The sequence below is a fragment of the Diceros bicornis genome, chromosome 7, assembly GCF_020826845.1.
Source record: "Diceros bicornis minor isolate mBicDic1 chromosome 7, mDicBic1.mat.cur, whole genome shotgun sequence".
In the NCBI taxonomy this organism is placed as follows: domain Eukaryota; kingdom Metazoa; phylum Chordata; class Mammalia; order Perissodactyla; family Rhinocerotidae; genus Diceros; species Diceros bicornis.
In genome coordinates this window covers 57,490,151-57,511,399 of record NC_080746.1, presented here as the reverse complement: position 1 = coordinate 57,511,399, position 21,249 = coordinate 57,490,151, and the positions used below count along the sequence as shown (strand labels likewise).

At 53.8% G+C, this 21,249-nt stretch overlaps 1 protein-coding gene across 1 annotated transcript in view; it reads left to right on the top strand.

Annotated features, from left to right (window-relative positions):
* The window catches only part of ARHGEF17 (Rho guanine nucleotide exchange factor 17), a 60,800-nt gene that overhangs the window by 28,225 nt on the left and 11,326 nt on the right, over positions 1-21,249 (top strand). The window contains exons 2-3 of the mRNA XM_058545648.1: positions 10,730-10,807; positions 16,484-16,666. Of these exons, the coding sequence (XP_058401631.1) occupies positions 10,730-10,807; positions 16,484-16,666 (261 nt within the window). The remainder of the gene's footprint in view (positions 1-10,729; positions 10,808-16,483; positions 16,667-21,249) is intronic.

Genomic DNA, 21,249 nt, shown 5'->3' with positions numbered 1-21,249 from the left:
AAAGGTCCACCCAGTTTCAAGGGGAGGGGACATAAACCTCATCACTCATGGGAAGAGTGTCAGTACCTCATTGTTTTTTTTTTTTTTTGTGAGGAAGATCAGCCCTGAGCTAACATCCGTGCTAATCCTCCTCCTTTTTGCTGAGGAAGACCGGCTCTGAGCTAACATCTATTGCCAATCCTCCTCCTTTTTTTCCCCAAAGCCCCAGTAGATAGTTGTATGTCATAGTTGCACATCCTTCTAGTTGCTGTATGTGGGATGCCACCTCAGCATGGCCAGGGAAGTGGTGCGTCGGTGCGCGCCCGGGATCCGAACCCGGGCCACCAGTAGCGGAACGCGTGCACTTAACCGCTAAGCCACGGGGCTGGCCCCTGTCAGTACCTCATTGTAAGGAAAGCATGTGGCATGGAAAATACTGTGGTAGCTATCTTTGAAAAATGCAGCCTGCCACACCTACCTGGGATGAGGATGAGGGTAAAATGAGACAGTGATGTAAAGTAGTTAGCTCGTGCCTGGTACATAGGAAGTGCTCAGTTAACAACTGCTATAGCGATTTTTGATTATTATCGAAGTGGCCCCTTTCCACCTCTGGCACAGAACCACATGGACCATCACCCACAGATGGCCTGTGCAGTCACATGGCCACAGAAGCCCACTGACGGGGCACGTACAGACACGCGGATGAGTCCACACAGATGAGATGCACATCGTGTCATTCATAGTCCCACCTCCAGGTGCACACAAGGCAATGGCCCTGGGGCAGGAAGGTCCTGAGGCTCCTTAGGCCCTTGATCTGTCCTTCCCATTCCCAAAGCACATTGCCCAGAATTCTGGGGCCCTCCCGGAGTAGTCAGTCCCCAGGGAGCCCTGTGGTTTGGACACTGCTCTTGCAGCTGCCTGTGAGGCCTGGGAACTCTGTGGAACCCTGAGAGGCTCCTCTTTCCAGAAGGGAGGGTCTTCAGGGAACAGGCCATGACCTGGGAAGGCAGGGGGAGGGGACGGATGATGGGAAGAAGAGGGAAGGGGTCTCAGACGGAAACAGAAAGAGACTGAGGCCCCAAGAGGGGAAGCATCTTGCTCAAGGTCACAACACCAGTAAGTGGCAGACCCAGGATTCGAGCCCGAGCTCTCTGGCTCCAGAGTCTGCCCTCTTAATCTATCAAGAAGTCCCTCTTTTGGAACTTCTGTCTCACTGATGAACCTGAGGACCTGAGGAGGGCAGCAGCTATCAGTGAAATGGACAGCCCATTAGGTTGGGAACAGCCCATACTAACTCCATGCTCATGGACTTCGGTGGGGTCCGGAATGTCAGTCCTTCTGGGCCATTAGCCAGGGCTCGTTTCCCAGGGAAGAGGATCCTCCTTGGTCCCAGCATTGCCTGTGGATGGCATTTTGTTTTCCACCAGAACCGTCCTGGGTCTGGAGAACCTGTTCATGTCACTGTCTCGGTACAGATGAGGCTGGAGAAAGGCAACTCAGGCAACCTGGGAGGAGAGGCAGGGAGGATAAGAGAGCCCGAGGGGAGGGGCAGAGCCGCCCTCCTCCCAGGGGAAGAGGTGGGGTTTCTTAACCCACCATGGAGTTAGTTCTCCATGGGTCCTGGAGGCACCCACTGGGCTCCACCCTTTACCAGTCAGGTGACCTCCTTGAGCCTCAGTTTCCCTGTCTGCAAAATGGGAGAGTAACAATAACAGAGCCCTTGATATAGGGCGGCTGTGGGGATTAAAGGAGCCAGGGCTTGGAAAGCAATGGTGGGCTGCCTGGCACCTGAAGAGTGTTCACACAGCGTTAGTGATGGTGAGGATTCTAAGATTATGGAGTTCTCCGGGTTCCAGTGTGGGCAGCTCTGGGGCCCAGACTGTCTCCTGGCAAATATTTATATAGAGCTGTGCAGATGTGAAAGGCTGGAGACCCCTCCCCGCCCCGCAGGAGCCTGGTGAGACCGGGGCCCCAGAACCTGCCTTTCTCCTTCACAACCTGCATTGCGCTGTCATTTCTTCCTTGATTCCGACAGAGACTGTTGTGCCCACCAGGGCACAGCCCTCTTTTCTTACCTTTAATCCAAGCACAGTGCTTAGGACTTAGTAGGTCCTCAGTAAATATTTGTTGAACTAATCAACAGATGAATAAAATAAAAACTCCATAAACTACTCATCCACCGAACCTTGTATCGGTGCATCTGTTCATGTATTCATTTGTCATCGATTCACTGCTCTGTTCATCCATTTATTATTTATTCCTCTATCATTCCATTCCTTTCATCCTTCCATTTATTCAGCCATTACTCATTATCCATCCATTTGTCCATCCATATGTCCTTTCTCATCACTGGTCCCCCAGTTGGTCCAACACCAGCTGCAGGACCAAGAGGGCCCCCATGGGCAATGCCCAGATGCAGGAGGTCTTGGTGGGGCTCAGAGTGGGATTGTGTCCAGAGACGGGCATGCAAGGCATTAGGCTTCCCTCAGCGATGGGGAAGTTATCAGCAGACTGGCCAGAGGCAGGGAGGGTTAGGTGTTCCCCAGGGCTGGCAGAAGAGGGGTCCCACCTGCTGGGGTGCCCAGCCTGCCTCTCCTGGGGTGGGGTGGTGGCCTTAAGGAGCAGAGCCCTTTTGCCCCTCCTTGCCCTTTGCCTTCCCCTGACTAAGTGGGAGGAGCTGCTTGGTGGGAGGAGGGTGTTGTGTGTGTGTTGTGATGGGTGTGTATGGAGAGGAGGGCTGAGAAGACCTTTACCAACCACCTCGTACACTTAGGAAAACTATTCTGAGCCAGACCCACTCCACACAACTGCAGATACCCAAAAAGAAAAGAGAAAGCAACGCCTAACACGGGAGCTCAAAGGAACAACAGAACCGAACCTGCACAGGGGAGCCCCTGGCACACACGGTGCCCCAGCCCCCACCCCAGCTGAGCTCACCCTGAGGGGCTCTGATGCCTGTGATGTGGGGGTGATCCCTGGAAACCCTGATCCAGCAGCTGTGTGCTCCTGTTCCTTCTCTCACCTTCCTTTCATCCCCCCTCTGTTGCCATGGCAATGAGCTTGGATCTAATTAGCTGTTCTTTTTTTTTAAAATATTTATTTATTTTGTGTCTGTGTGTGTGAGGAAGATCAGCCCTGAGCTAACATTCATGCCAGTCCTCTTCTTTTTGCTGAGGAAGACTGGCCCTGAGCTAACATCTGTGCCCATCTTCCTCCACTTTATTTTTATTTTTTATAATTTTATTTATTTATATTTTTTCCCCCAAAGCCCCAGTAGATAGTTGTATGTCACAGCTGCACATGCTTCTAGTTGCTGTATGTGGGACGCAGCCTCAGCATGGCCGGAGAACCAGTGCGTCAGTGCGCGCGGGGATCCGAACCCAGGCCGCCAGCAGCGGAGTGTGTGCACTTAACTGCTAAGCCTTGGGGCTGGCCCTTTTTTTTTTTTTCCCCTCTGCTTTATATGGGACGCCCGCCACAGCATGGCCTGACAAGCGGTGTGTCGGTGCGCGCCCGGGATCCAAACCCGGGCTGCCAGCAGCAGAGCACACGCACTTAACTACTACGCCACGGGGCCGGACCCATAATTAGCTATCCTTAATGAAGGGGCAGCAGCAAGCAATGCCTTTGGCACCAAGCCCCGCCCCCTTCCCCACGGCAAGGGCCTCTGGTGAACTCTGCCTTCTGGGCACCCACATGCCTCTGGATCTCTTGACCTCAGGACCTTGTTCAAACCCTGCCTCCTCCAGGAAGCCCTCCTTGAATACCCCCTACCCCCCAGGCAGAGTGACTCCCTCTGCGGAGCCCTATGAGTGTTATCTGGGAGCTCCGGGATGCCAGCCAGAGTGGATTCATCTCTGCAGCGCCTGGTCCCGCTGGAGCTAGTGAGGGAATGGATGCACCACACTAACAAGCCCAAGCTGTGCACCGCCTCCCAACTACTCAGAGGAAATGAGGCCCCAGGTCGTGTAGCTGGAGTGAGGGTCAGATGGGGGAGGAGGTGTTCTGAGAGAAAGCCAAATGTGGGTTAAGTAGCTGCCGTGATCAAGCAGTGGGCCAGGGTGGGGCCCTCAGACCCCCGGCCTTCCTGCTAGTGTGGGATTATCTTTGGGACCTGTTATTTGGACTGGACCACGGGGTGTGTCCACCCTCCTTGCTCAAACAATCATTCAGTCAACTGGTCTGGCTGTTTCAAACCCTCGCCCCACACGTCCAGCCCTGAGAGGAGGAGGAGGAGGAGCAGGCCCCACTTCAGGGAAGCCCACAGTCCATCCCACTGGGAGGGTAAGAGGCAGATGGACTCACTGGATTTCTTGTTCCAAATTGGATGCAGAAGAGGCCTGGGGGCCCTCCTGGAGGACCCTCACTTCTGCTTCCCAGAGGCAGAAGGGGCGTGGCAAGGACCCTTTCCCTGGGACTGGATGTGGTGGCTAGGCAGGCTCTAGGCCTTGAAGGCTGAGCTGCCAGTGTGCAGGCTGCTGGGCCCCACCCCAGAGTTTCAGCTCAGTAGGGCGGTGGTGGTTGGGGGGAGCTGAGAATGTGCATTTTGAACACATTCCCAGGAGGCGCTGCAGCTCTTGGTCCAGGGACCACACTTTGTGAACCCCTGCTGGAGGGGACCAGAGGGGGGTTCCTGCAGAGCACACACTCATGCCTTCATTCACTCTTTAATTCCGCAAACTGACTCAACAGTGACTCTGGGCCAGGCCCTCCTGCGACCCAGGGGAGACACACAGGTTCACCGATTATTCTCTCATTTATGCAGCACAAATTTAGCGAGCATCTATGAGGTGTCAGGCTCTGCCCCCTAGTGCAGCCTCTGGGAGCATCCCCGCCTCCTGTCTCTCTCGAACTCACTGCTCTGGGACCTGCTGCCAGGTGGGGGTCACAATGGTTTTTTCTTGCTGCTCTCCTGGAATTCTCTGTGCCTGTTTTCATTGTTGGCTACTTGGGGGTTGTCTGTTGGGGAGTTAAAATGTTAGTGTTGGATATTTTGGACTCTCTGAGGAGGCCAGTGCTGCCAGGGCTGATGTCCTGCCATCTCAGGAGAGGATGAGGAATAATTCTCTTGGATGGGGTGTGGGGTGTGGACTCACCTGGTTGAGGGCTGAACGGCGGAAGGGGGGCAGTGGGGCAGAGCAGGATAGGAGGCTGCAAGGGCCAGCAGAAGGGGTTGATCCTGTGCCGTGGGGATGCTGGGGAGAGTTTGTGAGCAGGGAACTGCGAGGGCTGGTTTGCTTCTCGGTGGTGACTGCTTGGTGTGTGGGGAGAAGGGAGGAGGAGGAGTTATTGGGGGTTTGTGTATTAGCCAGCATCTATGTGCAGAGTGCTGTGGCTTACAAAAGGGAAACAGACCCTGCCCTCAGGGAACCTACAGTCTCTTGGGAGGAGATGGGCATCAATCTAGCAATTGCTCAAACGTATAATTACAAACTGTAGTACTGGTTAAGAAAAACTCACAGTCTTTGAGAGCACAAAGCAGGTGCACCTGACCTAATCTGAGGATCAGGGAGGGCTTCTCTGAGGAGGTGATGTTTGCACTAAGACGAGTCTTAAAGAAAAAGAAAAACACTCCTAGGAGAGAGAAAAGGCATGGGCCAAGGCCGAGGCAGGCGAGAGCCTGGTCTGTTTCTAGGGGTTAAAAAGAGAAGTGGTGGGGGTGTATCAAGCAAGGGAGAGAGAGGGTGGAGGGAGGGGACTGGCTTGGGTGATGGGATCCAGAGGTCTCCATTTTCAGGAAACCCAGGGGAGCGCAGGCTGGGGAGAGGGCTGCAGTTGGGGGTTGGGTGAGTGTGGAAGCCAGTAGCATGAGGTCAGCCAGGGCCCAGGCACAGCAGAGGGGCCCCCAGTCAGCTGCAGGGTGCATCAGAGCCCCCTGGTGGGGGCGGGAGCTCCCCTTCCTGATCAAGTGGGTCTGGGACAGGTTCTGGCCTCACCTGCGATTTGAGAAACAGGTCCTGAAGATCATGCTTGGAGGCATCCTGGACCACGGGCTGGTGGAGGGGCTGGGGTGTAAATGCCTGAGCCCCTCCCCATGGTGGGGGTGGAGAGAGATAGGACTGGAACCCTCTAGGACTGTCTCAAGTACAGGACACAGGTCAACTGGGTGGCGTGGGAGTAGGGATGACTCAGGGTGAGCCTCTTCCATCAGGCCCAACTGATCTGCCTCTGGAGGGGAGGACACTGTCAGTGTCCAGGGACATGTATGTGGGGCATCCCTAAATGCCTGTGCCCGTGTCACTGTGCAGCACGGGGTCGGGTTCACGTGTGTCAGGGCTCAGGTCTGTATGAGACTGCGGATGTGCGTGCACTTGGCTCTGACCCACGCGTGTATACAGCCAAGGCCGGAGGGCAGGTTTCCACGTACGTGGGCCGGTTCTCTGTAGGTGTGTGCATGCCCCGTGTGTGCGTCCAGGTACAGGTGTGGACAAAAAGTGCGTGTCGCCGAGTGTACTCGCCTTTGTCCACGGGTGTGCGCCGACTTGTGTCCTCAGAGGAGGATGGGTCCGCGAAGCGACGCCGCTGCATTGGGGAGCGGCGGGGGCGAGTTCGGGCCGCCCTGTGCGTGTTCGGGGACGCGGGGCCGCGCGGCGCGGGCGCGGGGGAGGGGGGCGCGGGGGCGGGGACTCCCCTGTCCCCCTCCCCCCTCCCCCACCAGCGGCGCCGCGCGCGCCGGGTCCGCTGGGCGCACTCGCTGAGCAGAGGAGGCAACAGCGCCACCGCCGGCCGGGCTGTCGCCGCCAGATCGACGCTGGAACTGACAGCGCGACCGCCGCCGCGGCCCGGCTGAGCCCGCGGAGGGAGCGACGGTGGGAGGGAGGGGGCCCGCCGACCCCCGCCGCCCCGGCGCCCCCGCCCCGGCGGCGGGCCGGCCGCATGCTGCAGATGGTGAAGACCCTGGCCCAGTTCACCATCGCGCTGGAAGACATGCGCGATCTGGGCCCGGCCGCCGCCTCCGGGGAGCCCGCCGGGAGCAGCGGCGCTGACGCTGAGGAGCCCGGGGAGGCCCAGGTATGGGGAGGGGGAGGGGCAGCCAGGGACCTGGGCCTAGAACTCAGCCCACTCCGGACTGGGGGAGGCATGGGCAGATCTGGGACGCAGGACCGGGAACTCGGATCAAGCACACCAGAGGCCTGGCCGCAGGGCTGGGGGCTCGGTGACCAGTGATGGGGGCAGGGGGATTGAAGGTGTGTGAGGAGCCCAGTCAGAGGTGGTGTGGCTGGCAGCACGCTGAGATTTGGTGCCCCCAGGGTGCAAGCTTGGGATGGCAGAAGGGCTGACAAGCTCAGCTGGAGTGGGAGGCCTGCGCCCTGACACCCAGCCTTGGCAAGGCCTAGTGGCACTTAGCCAGTGATATAGGTCAGTGTGGAGGCAGAGGCTGTTGCTGGGGTATCCTGGGTCCACAGGCTCAGGAAGGGGATGTTTTTCCAGCCTCTCACTCAGGCCTGAGGCAGTCCCCAGGTGTATGTATGTGCTGAGGGAGGTAGGGGGTAACCCAGTTTATTTCCCCCCTTGCCATTCTTTCCCTGCCACTGGGCCCGCTGGGCCTTGGAGATGTCACGCTGTGGTGGCACTGGTGGCGTCCCCATTCCTGGCTCAGTGTGCGTTCTCCTGCAGGGGAGAGGGAGGCTCTCAGGGGCTGTTGTGTGTCTCTCTGGGTCTGGACTCTGATTGTTCTACTCTCCTGGGCTCCCCTGCCTCTCTCCACCGCCTCAGGTCTCTTGGCTGAAGGCCTTGGTTCTCGGCTGGGTGACTGGGCTGCATTTTTGGTCTCTTTGCGGGGGGTCTCGCCTTTATGGCTTCTCTCTGTGTACAGCGTCTCTGTCTTCATGCTGTGTGTATAGGGGTCTCAGGCTTTGGGTCATGATGTCCCACTCACACTGGTAGAAGAGGCCCCCCTCTGTCTTCCTGCTGTGTCCCTTTGGTCCCCTCCCACGTCAATGCCCCGTGTAGTGAAGGTCTGGGGATGGGACTATTGAGTGGTGAGGGGCTCTGGGAGGAGGCTGGGCCTACAGGGCTGTCCTGCCTGTAACAGGTGGGCCTGCTGAGCTGGATGACAGCTGCATTGCCCGTCTCCTGTTTCCCCTGGGCCCCCACTCCCACATACACTCACACCCGTGTCTGGGCACGTGCAGAAGGGTGCTCGATGCAGTGACAAGGAGCTGGCCTTGTTTTCCGTGCCTCTACCTGACAGCTGAGTGACAGCCCACTGTGCTTTTAAGCTGAGAGGAGGCTGGGAAAGGCGGACACTGCACGTCCGCCTCCCTGCATGAGTTCCCCTAGTCCTCTGGGCCGTCAGGCCTGGCACCAGCCCTGCCTCCCTCAGGAGGCCTCCCTGCCCCTGCCCCTCACTGCTGGGCCTGGCAGGGCTGGGCCTGGGGAGTGTGGCTGTGCCACCCAGGGCTGGTCCCACTCTCAGGGACCTCCCTGTGCACCAGGGAGAGGAATGCAGATAAGCAGCCTCGCTGAGGAGGAGGAAGAAGGGACACTGAAGACCCAGTGTGTGTGGAGAGTGCTGCTCTGCTCCCCATCTCCTTGCTTTCACAGTACTGGGAGGGAGGTATTATTCATTCCATTTCATAGAGGAGAATGTGGAAACCCAGGGCGGTGAGGTGACCACCCAAGGTCACATAGCTGGTAAGGGCTAAGCCGGGCACCCTGTGGCCCACAGCTAGCCGGCCAGTCTCGGTGAGAACTCCAGATGCTTGGGCTGTAAGACTCAGCATGCGGTGGCTGAAGAGACTCTGGTCCTCACTCTGCCGGTCACTGGCTGTGTGATCTTGGGCAAGTCAAGTCACCTCTCTGGTTTGACTTCCTCAGCTGTGAAGTAGAGAGCACGATGCCTATGTCATAGAGCTGTGAGTGTGAGGCTGCAGTGAGGCCGTGTCTGTGAGGTCTGAGATGTCCCTGGGGGACACGGGGAGGATTGGGCATCTGGGCCTTTCCTTGGGAGGCCCTTCTGGCCCTTGATGCTCTCCCAAGCTCCCTATCCTAGGATGGACTTAGCCCATGCTGCCTCCTACTGGAAGCTGCCCTGGTTTTCTAAAGGCCTCAGAAGCACTGAGGAGAGATGGTCTGGCTGTAGCTGGGGGCTCTGAGGCAGGGCCAGTGCCGTCTCACCTGTCAGAGCACAGGGCTGGCGGGGATGGGGCAAGCCAGCCTCCTCCCCTCCCCCAAGGGGGTGTCATTCACACCCCCCAACCCTGAGTTCCCAGCATAGGAGCCCACTTTTCTGAGTGTGCCTTGTTATAGGACAGGTTTGGGGACAGGCCTGAGCCCTGAGTCCCTGGGTCAAAGGGAGGGGGACCTGAGGTGAGCATACCATGTGCAGAGGGGTGAGCAGTGGCTGAATCAGGCAGGCTGGACAGGCTCAGGGCCCGGGTCCACTCAGCAGACATGGACCCTGGGCACAGGAGTGACCAGGACAACTCCACTGGCTGAGTCTCCACCCTGAGGGGCTCCTAGGGGTGGGGACCGGAGGGATGCCACAGACGTGGACACCCACACTAGCATTGCCATGTGCAGAGCATCCACTGGGACCAGGACCAGGATGGCTGGAGCCTGGGACAGGGTCCAGACAGAGGCTCTGGCCAAGCTGAGGCCTGTGAGGGACAGTGGAGAGGGGAGAATAAGCCCCAGAGATCGAGGGCCCAAAGGAGTTAGGGGCCTTGCTCAGGACCACTCCAGGGACTTAGAGGAGACCTGGAGTGGAGTCCTTGCCCAGGAAGGGAAGCTGTTGGAGCTGGTGCCATCTGGGAAGGCTTCCTGGAGGAGGAGTGGGCTAGAGGCATAGGAACTGGTGGCAAGGGTCAGTAGGTAAGCTGCGTCCCGGGGAGTTGAACACAGAGAGGGCATCCCCAGGCTGGCTTCCAGCAAAGCCTTCCCACGGAATAAGGTCTACCCAGTCAGGGATGTGCACCCTGTCCCTGGGAGTGTGGTGCAGACTCTGGGTGGCCCTTTAGGAACTCTGTAATGCAGATCATCAGATCCTCAGGATGGAGGCATCAGTGCCTGGGTCCCCTTTTCCCCATCCTTAAAATGGGAAGAATAATAACATCTTCCTCACAGGGTGGTCAGAAGGATGAAATAATATATACTGCTTAGAACAGTGCCTGGCATGGAGTAGGGCTCAATTAACCTTTTTTAATGAGAGAACTGGAATCCAGCCTTGTCTGAGAGTATCTGAACCCTGCCCCCACCCGGCTGTGTGACCTTGGGCACTGACTTCGCCTCTCTGGGCCACATTTTCTTCATCTGTAGCAGGAGTGTCAGCTTCTACTCTCAGGGGTGGTGTGAAGTCCAGCCAGGTGGGGTCTGACCCCACAGCGCTGAGCCTGAAGGTAGGGTTTACAGATTTGGCAGCTGGAGCGGGGGTGGCCTGGAGCGTCGTCCTTTGCAAATGTGAGAGGTTATTGATTTTTTTTTGACTCCTTTTCAGGAGCCTAACAGGAGAGCCAAGAAGTAAACAAGAAATCTCCAGATCTGCCAACAGCCATGGGGGTGGTGGAGGAGCGAGGGGCACACTCTGGGGGGGGCGGGCATTTGAGATCCAGGGGGAGCACGTGAGCAAGTACCTGGCAGAGTGGAGGTCCAGGGTGCTTTGGGGGAACAGCCAGCAGCCCTGGGTGGTGGGAGGCAGGCCTTGAAGGCCAGGGAGAGGGTATGGATGGACCCTTGGGGCCCGTGTGACTGCAGGTGGCGGGGTCTGAGGGGAACAAGGCACTGCTCACCTCTGCCTTCTGTCCCCCAGGACATGCGGAAGCACGTGACCATGACCTTGCTGGACACGGAGCAGTCGTATGTGGAGTCGCTGCGCACGCTGATGCAGGTGAGGCTCACGGCTGGCCCGGGCCCCTGAGAGCGGCCATTGTGAGTCTAGGGGCTGTCAGACATGCGGGAACAAACCCATTTCATGGACGGGGCTGAGGCCAGAGAGGAGAGAGGAGTGACCCTGGGAGACACCACCCTCCAGGGAGGACCCCTCACGTGACTGCCCCAGAGGAGGAAGCCCCCTCCAGGGCAGGAGAGTATGAGGAGGGACCTTAATGAGGCCAGACCAGGCCACCCCAGGGCACTGCTCCTCCCCCCACCGTCCTTCCACCTCCCCCTGGCAGCCCTGGGTCTGAGCTTAGATCTGTGGCGCCCCTCTGGAGTACCCCTTCCGTTTCATTCATTGATTGGGAAAATGTTTGTCGAATGGAATTAAACGTTGAGCGCCTGCTGCGTCCGGGCCCCGTTCCAAGTGCAGGAAACACAGGGATGAATAAGAGAGACAAGCCCTTGCCACAGGAGCCCTCAGTCCTCTCGGGGACATAGTTGAGTATGTGGGCACCCTTCAAGCATCGAGGGGGTGCCTGTGAGGTGTGGAGTCAGAGAATTTTCCCTGGAGGAGGTGTTGCTTCCTCCTGACCTGTCTTCTCAGCAGCAGGAACAGCATGTGGCAAGTCCAGTAAGGAGAGGCTTGGCACATTCGGAGGTCCATGTGGCCAGCACAGAGCACAAGGGGTTGGTGATGCTGGGGAAGCCAGCAGGGGCCACATGAGAGGGGCCTTGAATGCCAGGAGGAGGGTTTGGACTCTACCGAGGGCCCTGGAGAGTCAGCGCAGGGCTTTGAGCAGGGGCCGTGTGTAGCCTGACTCATGCTTTACGAAGTCTGTTTGCTGGGAAGGTGGGTAGCAGAGGAGGAGGGTAAGGCCGCTGAGGTTGGGCGAGGGAGGAGAGGGCAGGTGAGGGAAGAGAGGGCAGGTGAGGGAGGAGAGGGCAGGTGAAGGAGAAGAGGGCAGGTGAGGGGGGAGAGTGCAGGACCAGGGCGGAGGCTGCAGGGAGGAACAGTCGGGGACAGACATTTAGGAGGTGGACTGGTCAGGCCAGGAATGGTGACTGGTTGGCTGTGGGCAAGGTGGGGAAGCCCAGGATGATGCCGGGGCCCCTGGCTGGGGTGCCTGAGGCATTGGAGGAGCCCCACCTGGGAAAGGTGGGGCGAGGTGCTGAGTTCAGGTCACATGTGTGGGTCTGGGAAAGCCCGGGATCTGGGATGCACATGGGGTCTGGGGCCCAGGATAGAGACCATGGACCTGAGCTTAAGTGGGGCATGGCAGTCACGGCTGAGGACGAGTTTGCTCAAGCCACCTGGGCAGAGATCAAAGGGTGGAAGGTAGAGCCCTGGCAGCATTCAGAGTAATCATTCATTCATTCTTTCACTCCACAAATCCTCAGCGAGCAATTCTGCCCGCCAGGCAGTTCTCTGGGGGGTTTGGCAGCGAGCATGCGTGATGAGGTCCTGTCTCCTGGAGCTCACAGTCTATGGCACAGACTGACGATAACCAGTCACACAGACCATATTTGGGGACAAATGGCGATGCAAAGGGGCACAGAAAGTACTTAAAACAGAATATTGTTCAGTCTTAACAAGGAAGGAGATTCTGACACATGCTACAACGTGGATGAACCTTGAGGACATTATGCTAAGTGAAGTAAGCCAGTCATAAAAAGATGAATACTGTATGGTTCCACTTATATGAGGTACCTAGAGTGGTGAAATTCACAGAGACAGAAAGTAGAATGGGGTTGCCAGTGGCTGGGGGAGGGGGAAATGGGGAGTTAGTGTTTAATGGGGACAGAGTTTCAGTTTGGGAAGATGAAAAAGTTCTGGAGATGGATGGTGGTGATGGTTCCACAGCAATGTGAATGTACTTAATGTGAGTATACTGAACTGTATACTTAAAAATGATTAAAATGGCAAATTTTATGTTATATACGTATTTTACCACCAAAAAATACCTTGCTTTTATATATTAAAAAAAAGTGCACAGAGGGGCCAGCCTCAGCCTGGTGGTGTAGTGGTTAAGTTCGGAGGCTCCGCTTCGGCGGCCCGGGGTTCGCAGGTTTGGATCCCAGGTGCAGACCTACACACCGCTTATCAAGCCATGCTGTGGCAGGCATCCCACATATAAAGTAGAGGAAGATGGGCATGGATGTTAGCCCAGGGCCAATCTTCCTCAGCAAAAAGAGGAGGATTGGCAACGGATGTTAGCTCAGGGCTAGTCTTCCTCACCAAGAAAAGTGCACAGAGAGATGAGAACACAGAAGGGGGCCTGCTCTGGTTGGGGGTCAGAGAGGACTTCTCTGAGGTTGGGGTGTTTAGCTGAGACCTGAAAGGTAGGTAGGAGTTAAGTAGGGACAGGGCTCAGAGGGACTAGTTCCAGGCAGAGGGCACAGCAGAAACGAAGGCTGGGCAGCTGGAGGGAACCGAGGGCAGTTAGGGGTGGGGAGGCGGCCAGTGTGGCTGCCAGGCAAGGAGCTGCCTCTATTGTGAGCACAAGAAGGGCACAGGAGGGACACAGCTGAAATTCTTTCTTTAGGAGATACCCATGGCTGCCAGGCAGGAGGTGTAGACATGCAGGGGTTTGGGGGGGTCCTTTGTTGTCCGCTAGGTGGGAGGCAAAGGCATTGGGGTCAGACGGTCCAGGGTGTGAGTCACTTGCCTCCCTGCTGCGTGACGCTAGCCTAACCACCTCACGTCTCTGAGCCTCGGTGTTTTTGTCGGCAAAATGTAGCTCATCACACCCGTCTCCCAGCGTGAAGATTAAAAGGTGATGAGGCCCCCCATGCCTGGTTCACCGACAGGAGGCGGGCAGGGCCTGGGTGTGTCTCTACCTCCGAATCTCCGGCGGCGCAGGGCGGCACGCATGGAGGCTCGAGGCACCTGTGGTGGCACAGCCGAGGGAGGATGGTGCTGAGGAAGCCGAACTGAGAGTGCTGGGTGGGGAGGGGTGGAGGTGGGCAGGAGGGTGTCAGCCAAACCCCAGGCCTGTCACTCGAGGCAGCCCTGGTGTGTCGAGAGGAGCGAGGTTTGGCCCAGGGGTCAGGAGCACGGCTCTGGAGCCAGGCCACCAGTGTTCAAAGTTGGCTCTTCCTCTTGACCAGCTGTGTGACCTGGAGCAAGTTACATAACCGGTCTCTGCCTCAGTTTCCTCGCCTGGAGAGTGGGAATAGTAATAGTACCTGTTTCAAGTGCAGATTATGAGAAAGATGCACGTATAAGTTAGCAAACTGCCTGGCAACTCTGCATGCCTGCTTGTGTGCATGTGTATAAAATCACATTTAATCTTTGTATTAACCTTGTGAGGTAGAGATTATAATCCCCTTCTTCAGATGAGGAAACGAAGGCTCAGCAAGGTTAAGAAACCTGCCCAGGGTCTTCCATCTATTAAGTGGTGTCCTAGTCCATTCGGGCTGCTATAACAAAAACTCCATAGACTGGGTGGCTTAAACAAATAGAAATTTATTTCTCCTAGTTCTGGAGGCTGGGAAGTCCAAGATCAAGGCACTGACAGATTCACTGTCTGGTGAGGGCCCGCCTCCTTGTTCATAGACAGCTGTCTTTTCTCTGTGTCCTCACGTGGCAGAAGAGCCGAGGGAGCTCTGTGGCGCCTCTTCTATAAAGGCACAAATCCCATTCCGGAAGGCTCCACCCTCATGACCTAGTCACCTCCCAAAGGCCCCACCTCCAGATAACACCACACTGGGGATTAAGTTTCAACATATGAATTTTGGGACCACACAAACATTCCGCCTGTAGCAGGTGGTAATATTAAGAGCTGACATTTATCAAGTGCTTAATATGTGCGCTTTACATAATTCATATAAACATCACTGTAACCTCCATTTTACAGATGAATAAACTGAGACACAGAGAAGTAAAGCAACTTGTTCAAGGTCACTGAGCTAGGAAGTGCCGTAGCCTGGGTTGAATCCCTGTCAGTCTGACCCTAGGGTGCTCCCTCTCACCCACTGTCTACACTGCCTGAAGCATAGGTGGTATTCAAACTGAGATTGGACTCCACAGCCCTGGTGTTCCTTGAAGTGACCACTGCCACCCACCTGGGTATTGTTTCTTCAGGCCAGGAGTTTAACGAAGGAAGAAGTTAAATACCAAAGTTAACAGCCAGAAGGAGGTGGGATGTGAACCCAGGTCCTTTCCTCAGTGCCACCCTCACCCTTTGCCTCTTTCTTCAGCCCCCAGATTCCCAGCTAACAAACCCCCTTCTCCTGGCACCCCCGAGCCTGTCTTTTCCCCACAGCACTTACTATCTTCTAACGTACTGTGTAATCATTTCGTTATTTATGGTGCTGGTTTTCCGCTTCCCTCCACTAACACGTCAGCTCCACAGCACAGCGCTTTTCCCTGCCCACCAGCACAGCCCGCACTCAGAAGGCCGACACACAGTAGTTGCTCAGCGAGTGTGTGGTGAGTGAACGCAGGTTCCGTGTCGGGTTCTCAGTCCCTGTTTATTCCTCCCTCTCACTGTGTGCCTGCTTCCATGTGGGCGCAGGGACCCGGAGCTCAGCCGTTTGGCTCCTGCTCCTCGTGGGACAGTGGACCCTGGCACAGCTGAGGCGCTGGCGGACTGGCCCACGCTGTGAGCCTCCCCATCACCCTCTGGCCTTTTCAGAATCCCCAACCAGGCGAGAGGATTCTGTTGAGCTTTACTTTCTGGAGCTTGTTTTACAAGACAAGCCAGATTTTTTTTAATGTTTAGTATAAATTTTATTACACCAGTTGCATATACTGTTTCAGATGGCTTGTTTTCTTTCACCTGTAGTTACAGTTTGGGCCAGTAGAGGGCGACGTCCCCATGAGAGCACCAGCTGCTGAGCGAGGCTGTTCTTGCTCAGTAAGCACCGTAGAATGCAGATTTGAGGTGAAAAATAGGAGTTTTAGTCACAGACTGACCAGCAGATCTGAAAACTGTTAAAACAATGTCAGATAGTGTCATTAAAAGCCTCCAGTAACTTCCCATATGGCCTCTCATGCCCCTCCCTGCTTTATTTTCCCCACAGCAATTATCACCTTTGGACTCACCACGATTCCCACATGTAATTGATTCTGAGGCACGTTCTTCACATTTTAACATCTCTGAAATCAAGGTTCATCCTATAATTGAATGCATATCGTAATTTAATTGGCAGCAAATTTTTTCTTAAAGATAAATAAAAATAATGATATGTCTTAGATTTGATGAAACAGTTTATTTTTTATTTCCTTATTTTATTTGTGTGTTTCATCTGGCTAGATTGTAAGCTCTGTCAGGGCAGGGATTTTGGTCTTCCTTGTTCACTGGAACAAGGTGTCTCCTGGTTCTTGAACAGTGCCTGGCACATAGTGAATGCTCAAGAAGATACTTGCTGAATTAGAGTGGGGGGATCTTTCGGGGAGCCCAATCTTTTTGCTGTGCTCACTCCAAGCTCTGTTTGTTCATGCATCCAACAAACCTTTCCTGAGCCCCCTCGCTCCCATCTTGTGCCAGGCCCTGGGCTGCGCAGTGAGGGGCACAGGGGTAGGTCTTCCCATCTGGCCCCTAGAGCTCTGAGTCTAAGGAGGGAGATTCAGGAGGCAGGGTCACTGAGCTGCAGGCCCGGGTGACTTCTGTGTGTACCTATGCCAGGGGATTGGGGTGCCATCTCTCTGAGGGGACCTGCACTGACCCCGTGGGTCCCCCAGGGCTACATGCAGCCGCTGAAGCAGCCGGAGAACTCCTTGCTGTGTGACCCGTCGCTGGTGGACGAGATTTTCGACCAGATCCCGGAGCTCCTGGAGCACCACGAGCAGTTCCTGGAGCAGGTGCGGCACTGTGTGCAGACCTGGCACGCCCAGCAGAAGGTGGGAGACCTGCTCGTCCAGTCGGTGAGTGGCCGTGCTGCCCACTGCTGCAGCCCCCACAAGCTCGGGCCCTTCCTGGAAGGGGCTGGATGCTGCTATGGACTTCCTCACCCCACCCGGACACTGACTGATCCCTGATCTGACCCCAGAACTTGACCAGACACATACTGACCCCAGCCCCTGGGTTGACCTGAACCTAGACACTGCCCAAGCCCAGAGTTTGGCTGGACTCTGGCATGGATCCCAACCCCAACCAGACACTGACCCTGATCCCGGACCCAACCCCAGTTGCTGGCACTGACCTGACCCTAGTCCTGACCCTGAGCTGACCCTGATGCTGACTCAGATCTCAAACGGATGCTGGTACTGACTTCAACCCCTGCCTTAGCCTGAATCTCGACAGTTGCCTTGATCCTGACCCCAGACTTGAGCTTGTTGTTGACACTGGCCTCGTCTTGACTAGCTATTTTCTCCACCAGGCATTTTAAAGATTTTATTTATTTATTATTTTTACCCCCAAAGCCCCAGTAGATAGTTGTATGTCATAGTTGCACATCCTTCTAGTTGCTGTACGTGGGACGCGGCCTCAGCATGGCGGGAGAAGTGGTGTGTTGGTGTGCACCCGGGATCCGAACCCGGGCCACCAGCAGCGGAGTGCGCACCCAACCGCTAAGCCACGGGGCCAGCCCTCCACCAGGCATTTTAATAATAGCTAACTATTTGGTACTTATTCTGTGCTAGGCATTATTCTAAATACAGTAGTCCCCCCTTATCTGCGGGGGATATGTTCCAAGACCCCCAATGGATGCCTGAAACCATGGAGAGTACTGAACCCTATGCAGGCATATCTCAGAGAGATTGCGAGTTCAGTTCCAGACCACTGCAATAAAGCAAATATGTACACACCTTAATTAAAAAATACTTTATTGCTAAAAAATGCTAACCATCCTCTGAGCCTTCAGCAAGTCGTAATCTTCTCGCCTGTGGAGGGTCTTGCCTCGATGTTGATGGCTGCTAACTGATCGGGGTAGTGGGTGCTGAAGGTTAGGGTGCCTGTGGCGATTTCTTAAAATACGACAACAGTGAAGTTTGCTGCATGGATTGGCTCTTCCTTTCGTGAACGATTTCTCTGTAGCATGCGATGCTTTTTGATAGCATTTTACCTATAATAGAAATTCTTTCAAAATTGGAGTCAATTGTGTCAGACCCTGCTGCTGCTTTATCAACTAAGTTGATGTAATCTTCTAAATCCTTGTTGTCATTTCAACAGTCTTCACAGCATCTCCACCAGGAGTAGATTCCATCTCAAGAAACTACTTTCTTTGCTCATCCATAAGAAGCAAATCCTCATCCATTAAAGTTTTATCATGAGATTGCAGCTGTGCTGTCACATTTTCAGGCTCTACTTCTAATTCTAGTTCTCTTGCTGTTTCCACCACATCTGCAGTTACTTCTCCACTGAAGTCTGGAACCCCTCAAAGTCATCCATGAGAGTTGGAATCAACTCCTTGCAAACTCCATTAATATTGATATTTTGACTTCTTCCCATGAATCACAAATGTTTTTAATGGCATCTAGAGTGGTGAATCCTTTCTAGAAGGTTTTCAGTTTACTTTGCCCAGATCCATCAAAGGAATCACAATCTGTGGCAACGATAGCCTTACAAAATGTATTTTTTATATAATAAGGCTTGAATGTTGAATTTACTCCTTGATCCATGGGCTGCAGAATGGATGTTCTCTTAGCAGGCATGAAAACAACATTCATCTCATTGTACATCTCCATCAGAGCTCTTGGGGTGACCAGTTGCATTGTCAATAAGAAGTCATATTGTGAAAGGAATCTTCTTTTCTGAGCAGTAGGTCTTTTTTTTTTTTTTTTTTTTGGTGAGGAAGATCAGCCCTGAGCTAACATCCGATGTCAATCTTCCTCTTTTTGCCGAAGAAGATTGACCCTGGGCTAACATCCGTGCCCATCTTCCTCCACTTTATATGGGACGCCGCCACAGCATGGCTTGACAAGCGGTGCATGCCCGGGATCCGAACCTACAGACCCCGGGCCACCGCAGCAGAGTGCGAGCACTTAACCGCTGTGCCACCGGGCCGGCCCCTGAGCAGTAGGTCTTAACAGTGGGCTTAAAATATTCAGTAAACCATGTTGTAAAAAGATGTGCTGAGCAAGCCCTAATGGCCAGTGGTTAAAGTTCAGCGCATTCCTCTTTGGCAGCCCGGGTTTGGTTACCAGGCGCGGCATCACACCACTCGGCTGTCAGTAGCCGTGCTGTGGCGGTGCACATAGAAGAAACAGAAGAACTTACAGCTATACACAACTAGGCACTGGGGCTTTGCCGGGGTGAAAGGAAGAAAAAAGGAGGAAGATTGGCGACAGATGTTAGCTTCGGGCGAGTCTTCCAGAAAAAAAAAAGATGTGCTGTCATCCAGGCCTTGTTCCATTTATAAAGCACGAGCAGAGTAGACAGAGCATCATTCTCAAGGGCACTAGGATTTTCAGAATGGTAAATGAGCACTGGCTTCAACTGAAAGTTACCAGCTGCATTAGCCCCTAACAAGAGAGTCAGCCTGTCCTTGGAAGCTTTGAAGCCAGGCATTGACTTCTCTCTAGCTGTGAAAGTCCTAGATGGCATCTTCTTCCAATATAAGGCTGTTGCATCTACGTTGAAAATCTGTTGTTTAGTGTAGCCGCCTTCATGAATTGTCTTAGCTAGATCTTCTGGAGAACTTGCTGCAGCTTCTACATCAGCATTCACTGCTTCACCTTGCACTTTTATGTTATAGAGACGGCTTTTTTCCTTAAACCTGATGAACCAACCTCTGCTAGCTTCAGACTTTGTTTCTGCAGCTTCCTCTCCTCTCTCAGCCTTCATAGAATTGAAGAGAATTAGGGCTTTGATTAAGTTCGCTGTCTGATATGGGTGTAGTTTATGGCACCTCAAAGCAATTACAATAGTAAGATCACTGATCACAGATCAGCATAACAAATATAATAATAATGAAAAAGTTTGAAATATTGTGAGGATTACGAAAATGTGACACAGAGACATGAAGTGAGCAAATGCTGTTGGAAAAATGGTGCCGATAGACTTGCTTGACGCAGGGTTAACCACAAACCTTCAATTTGTAAACAATAAAATTTCTGCAATACACAGTAAAGCATAGCTCAATAAAATGAGGTATGCTGGTATAGACTTATGTTTTTTCCTATACATACGTACCTATAATAAAGTTTAATTTATAAATTAGGCACAGTAAGAGATTAACAACAATAACTAACAATAAAGGTGGCTTTGGGGCCATTATTAAGTATTGAACACACCCCAACAGTCGATCTGATAACTGAGATGGCTACTAAGTGACTAACAGGTGGGTAACATATACGGAGTGGATATGCTGGACAAAGAGATGATTCATGTCTAGGGCTGGATGGAGGATAACGTTTTGAGATTTCATCATGCTAATCAGAACGGTGCACAATTTCAAACTTATGATTGTTTATTTCCGGAATTTTTCATTTAATATTTTTGGACCATGGGTAACTGAAACCGCAGAAAGTCAAACTGCAGATAGTGTGGGACTCCTGTACACTGTATATATCAACAACTCTAAGGCCAAAGGTGCGATTATTCTTGAGTTTAAAGTTGATGGCTGTGCCTCGTAGAGAGGAAGTAACCTGATCGAAGTCGCGGTTAGTAAGTGGTGGAGGATTCAACCCCGAGAAACTGATTCCAGCGCCCACGCTCTCGAAGTCGCGGTTAGTAAGTGGTGGAGGATTCAACCCCGAGAAACTGGTTCCAGCGCCCACGCCCTCCCCCAGCCCATACTCCCTTTCGCCACAGGCAAGACCTCCACCTGTGAGCTTTTCAAGATCCTGCAATAGTGATTGAGACCTTAGAAAAAGTATTGGCTTCAAAATTCAAAAAGAAGTGCAAAAGCAAAACTAATCAACATTTAATTAAATGTCTGTAAGACGTTAACATGACATTTTCTTTAATTGTTAAATTTAGTATTCATTTATATGAATTTAATTACATTTGAAAAAATTTCAGTTACATTTTATTTTGCCAGAATTCGCCAAAGTGCGTGGTGATGACTGACAAATCATAGCCAAACCCAAACTAAATAGTTATTCAGAGCCAAATAATTTCAAAAGCAAAACTGTAAAGCTCCTTCCAAAAATTTTACTAGCAAAAGAAAATCTTATCTATTTTTATGGGATGTGGGTATGTTTTCATGTGTTTATGATGTTGTGGGGTGGGCCCAGGGCCTAAGAAGGTCTTTGAAGGTCCCTGCTGACCTGGAAACTGATGTGACAAGAACCTTGGCCGGGTGGTGATGGGACCCCGGGCTGAGGCTGACATCTGCAGCCCGTCACCACCCTCTGTGTCACTAGTGTCACTAGGCTCCTCACCTGCCGGGACCTTGATGCTGACCGTGGGCTGCAGCGGAAGCCCTGGCCCCCAGGGAGGGGTCAGGATAGGGTGCTCTGTCCTAGGATCTGGGCAGTCGAGTGGGGGCTGTCTTTCTTCCCAAGCTGCTTCAGCCTCTGCCCTGCGGCACATCGTGGCAGGGTGTTGGCGGGGTGGACAATTG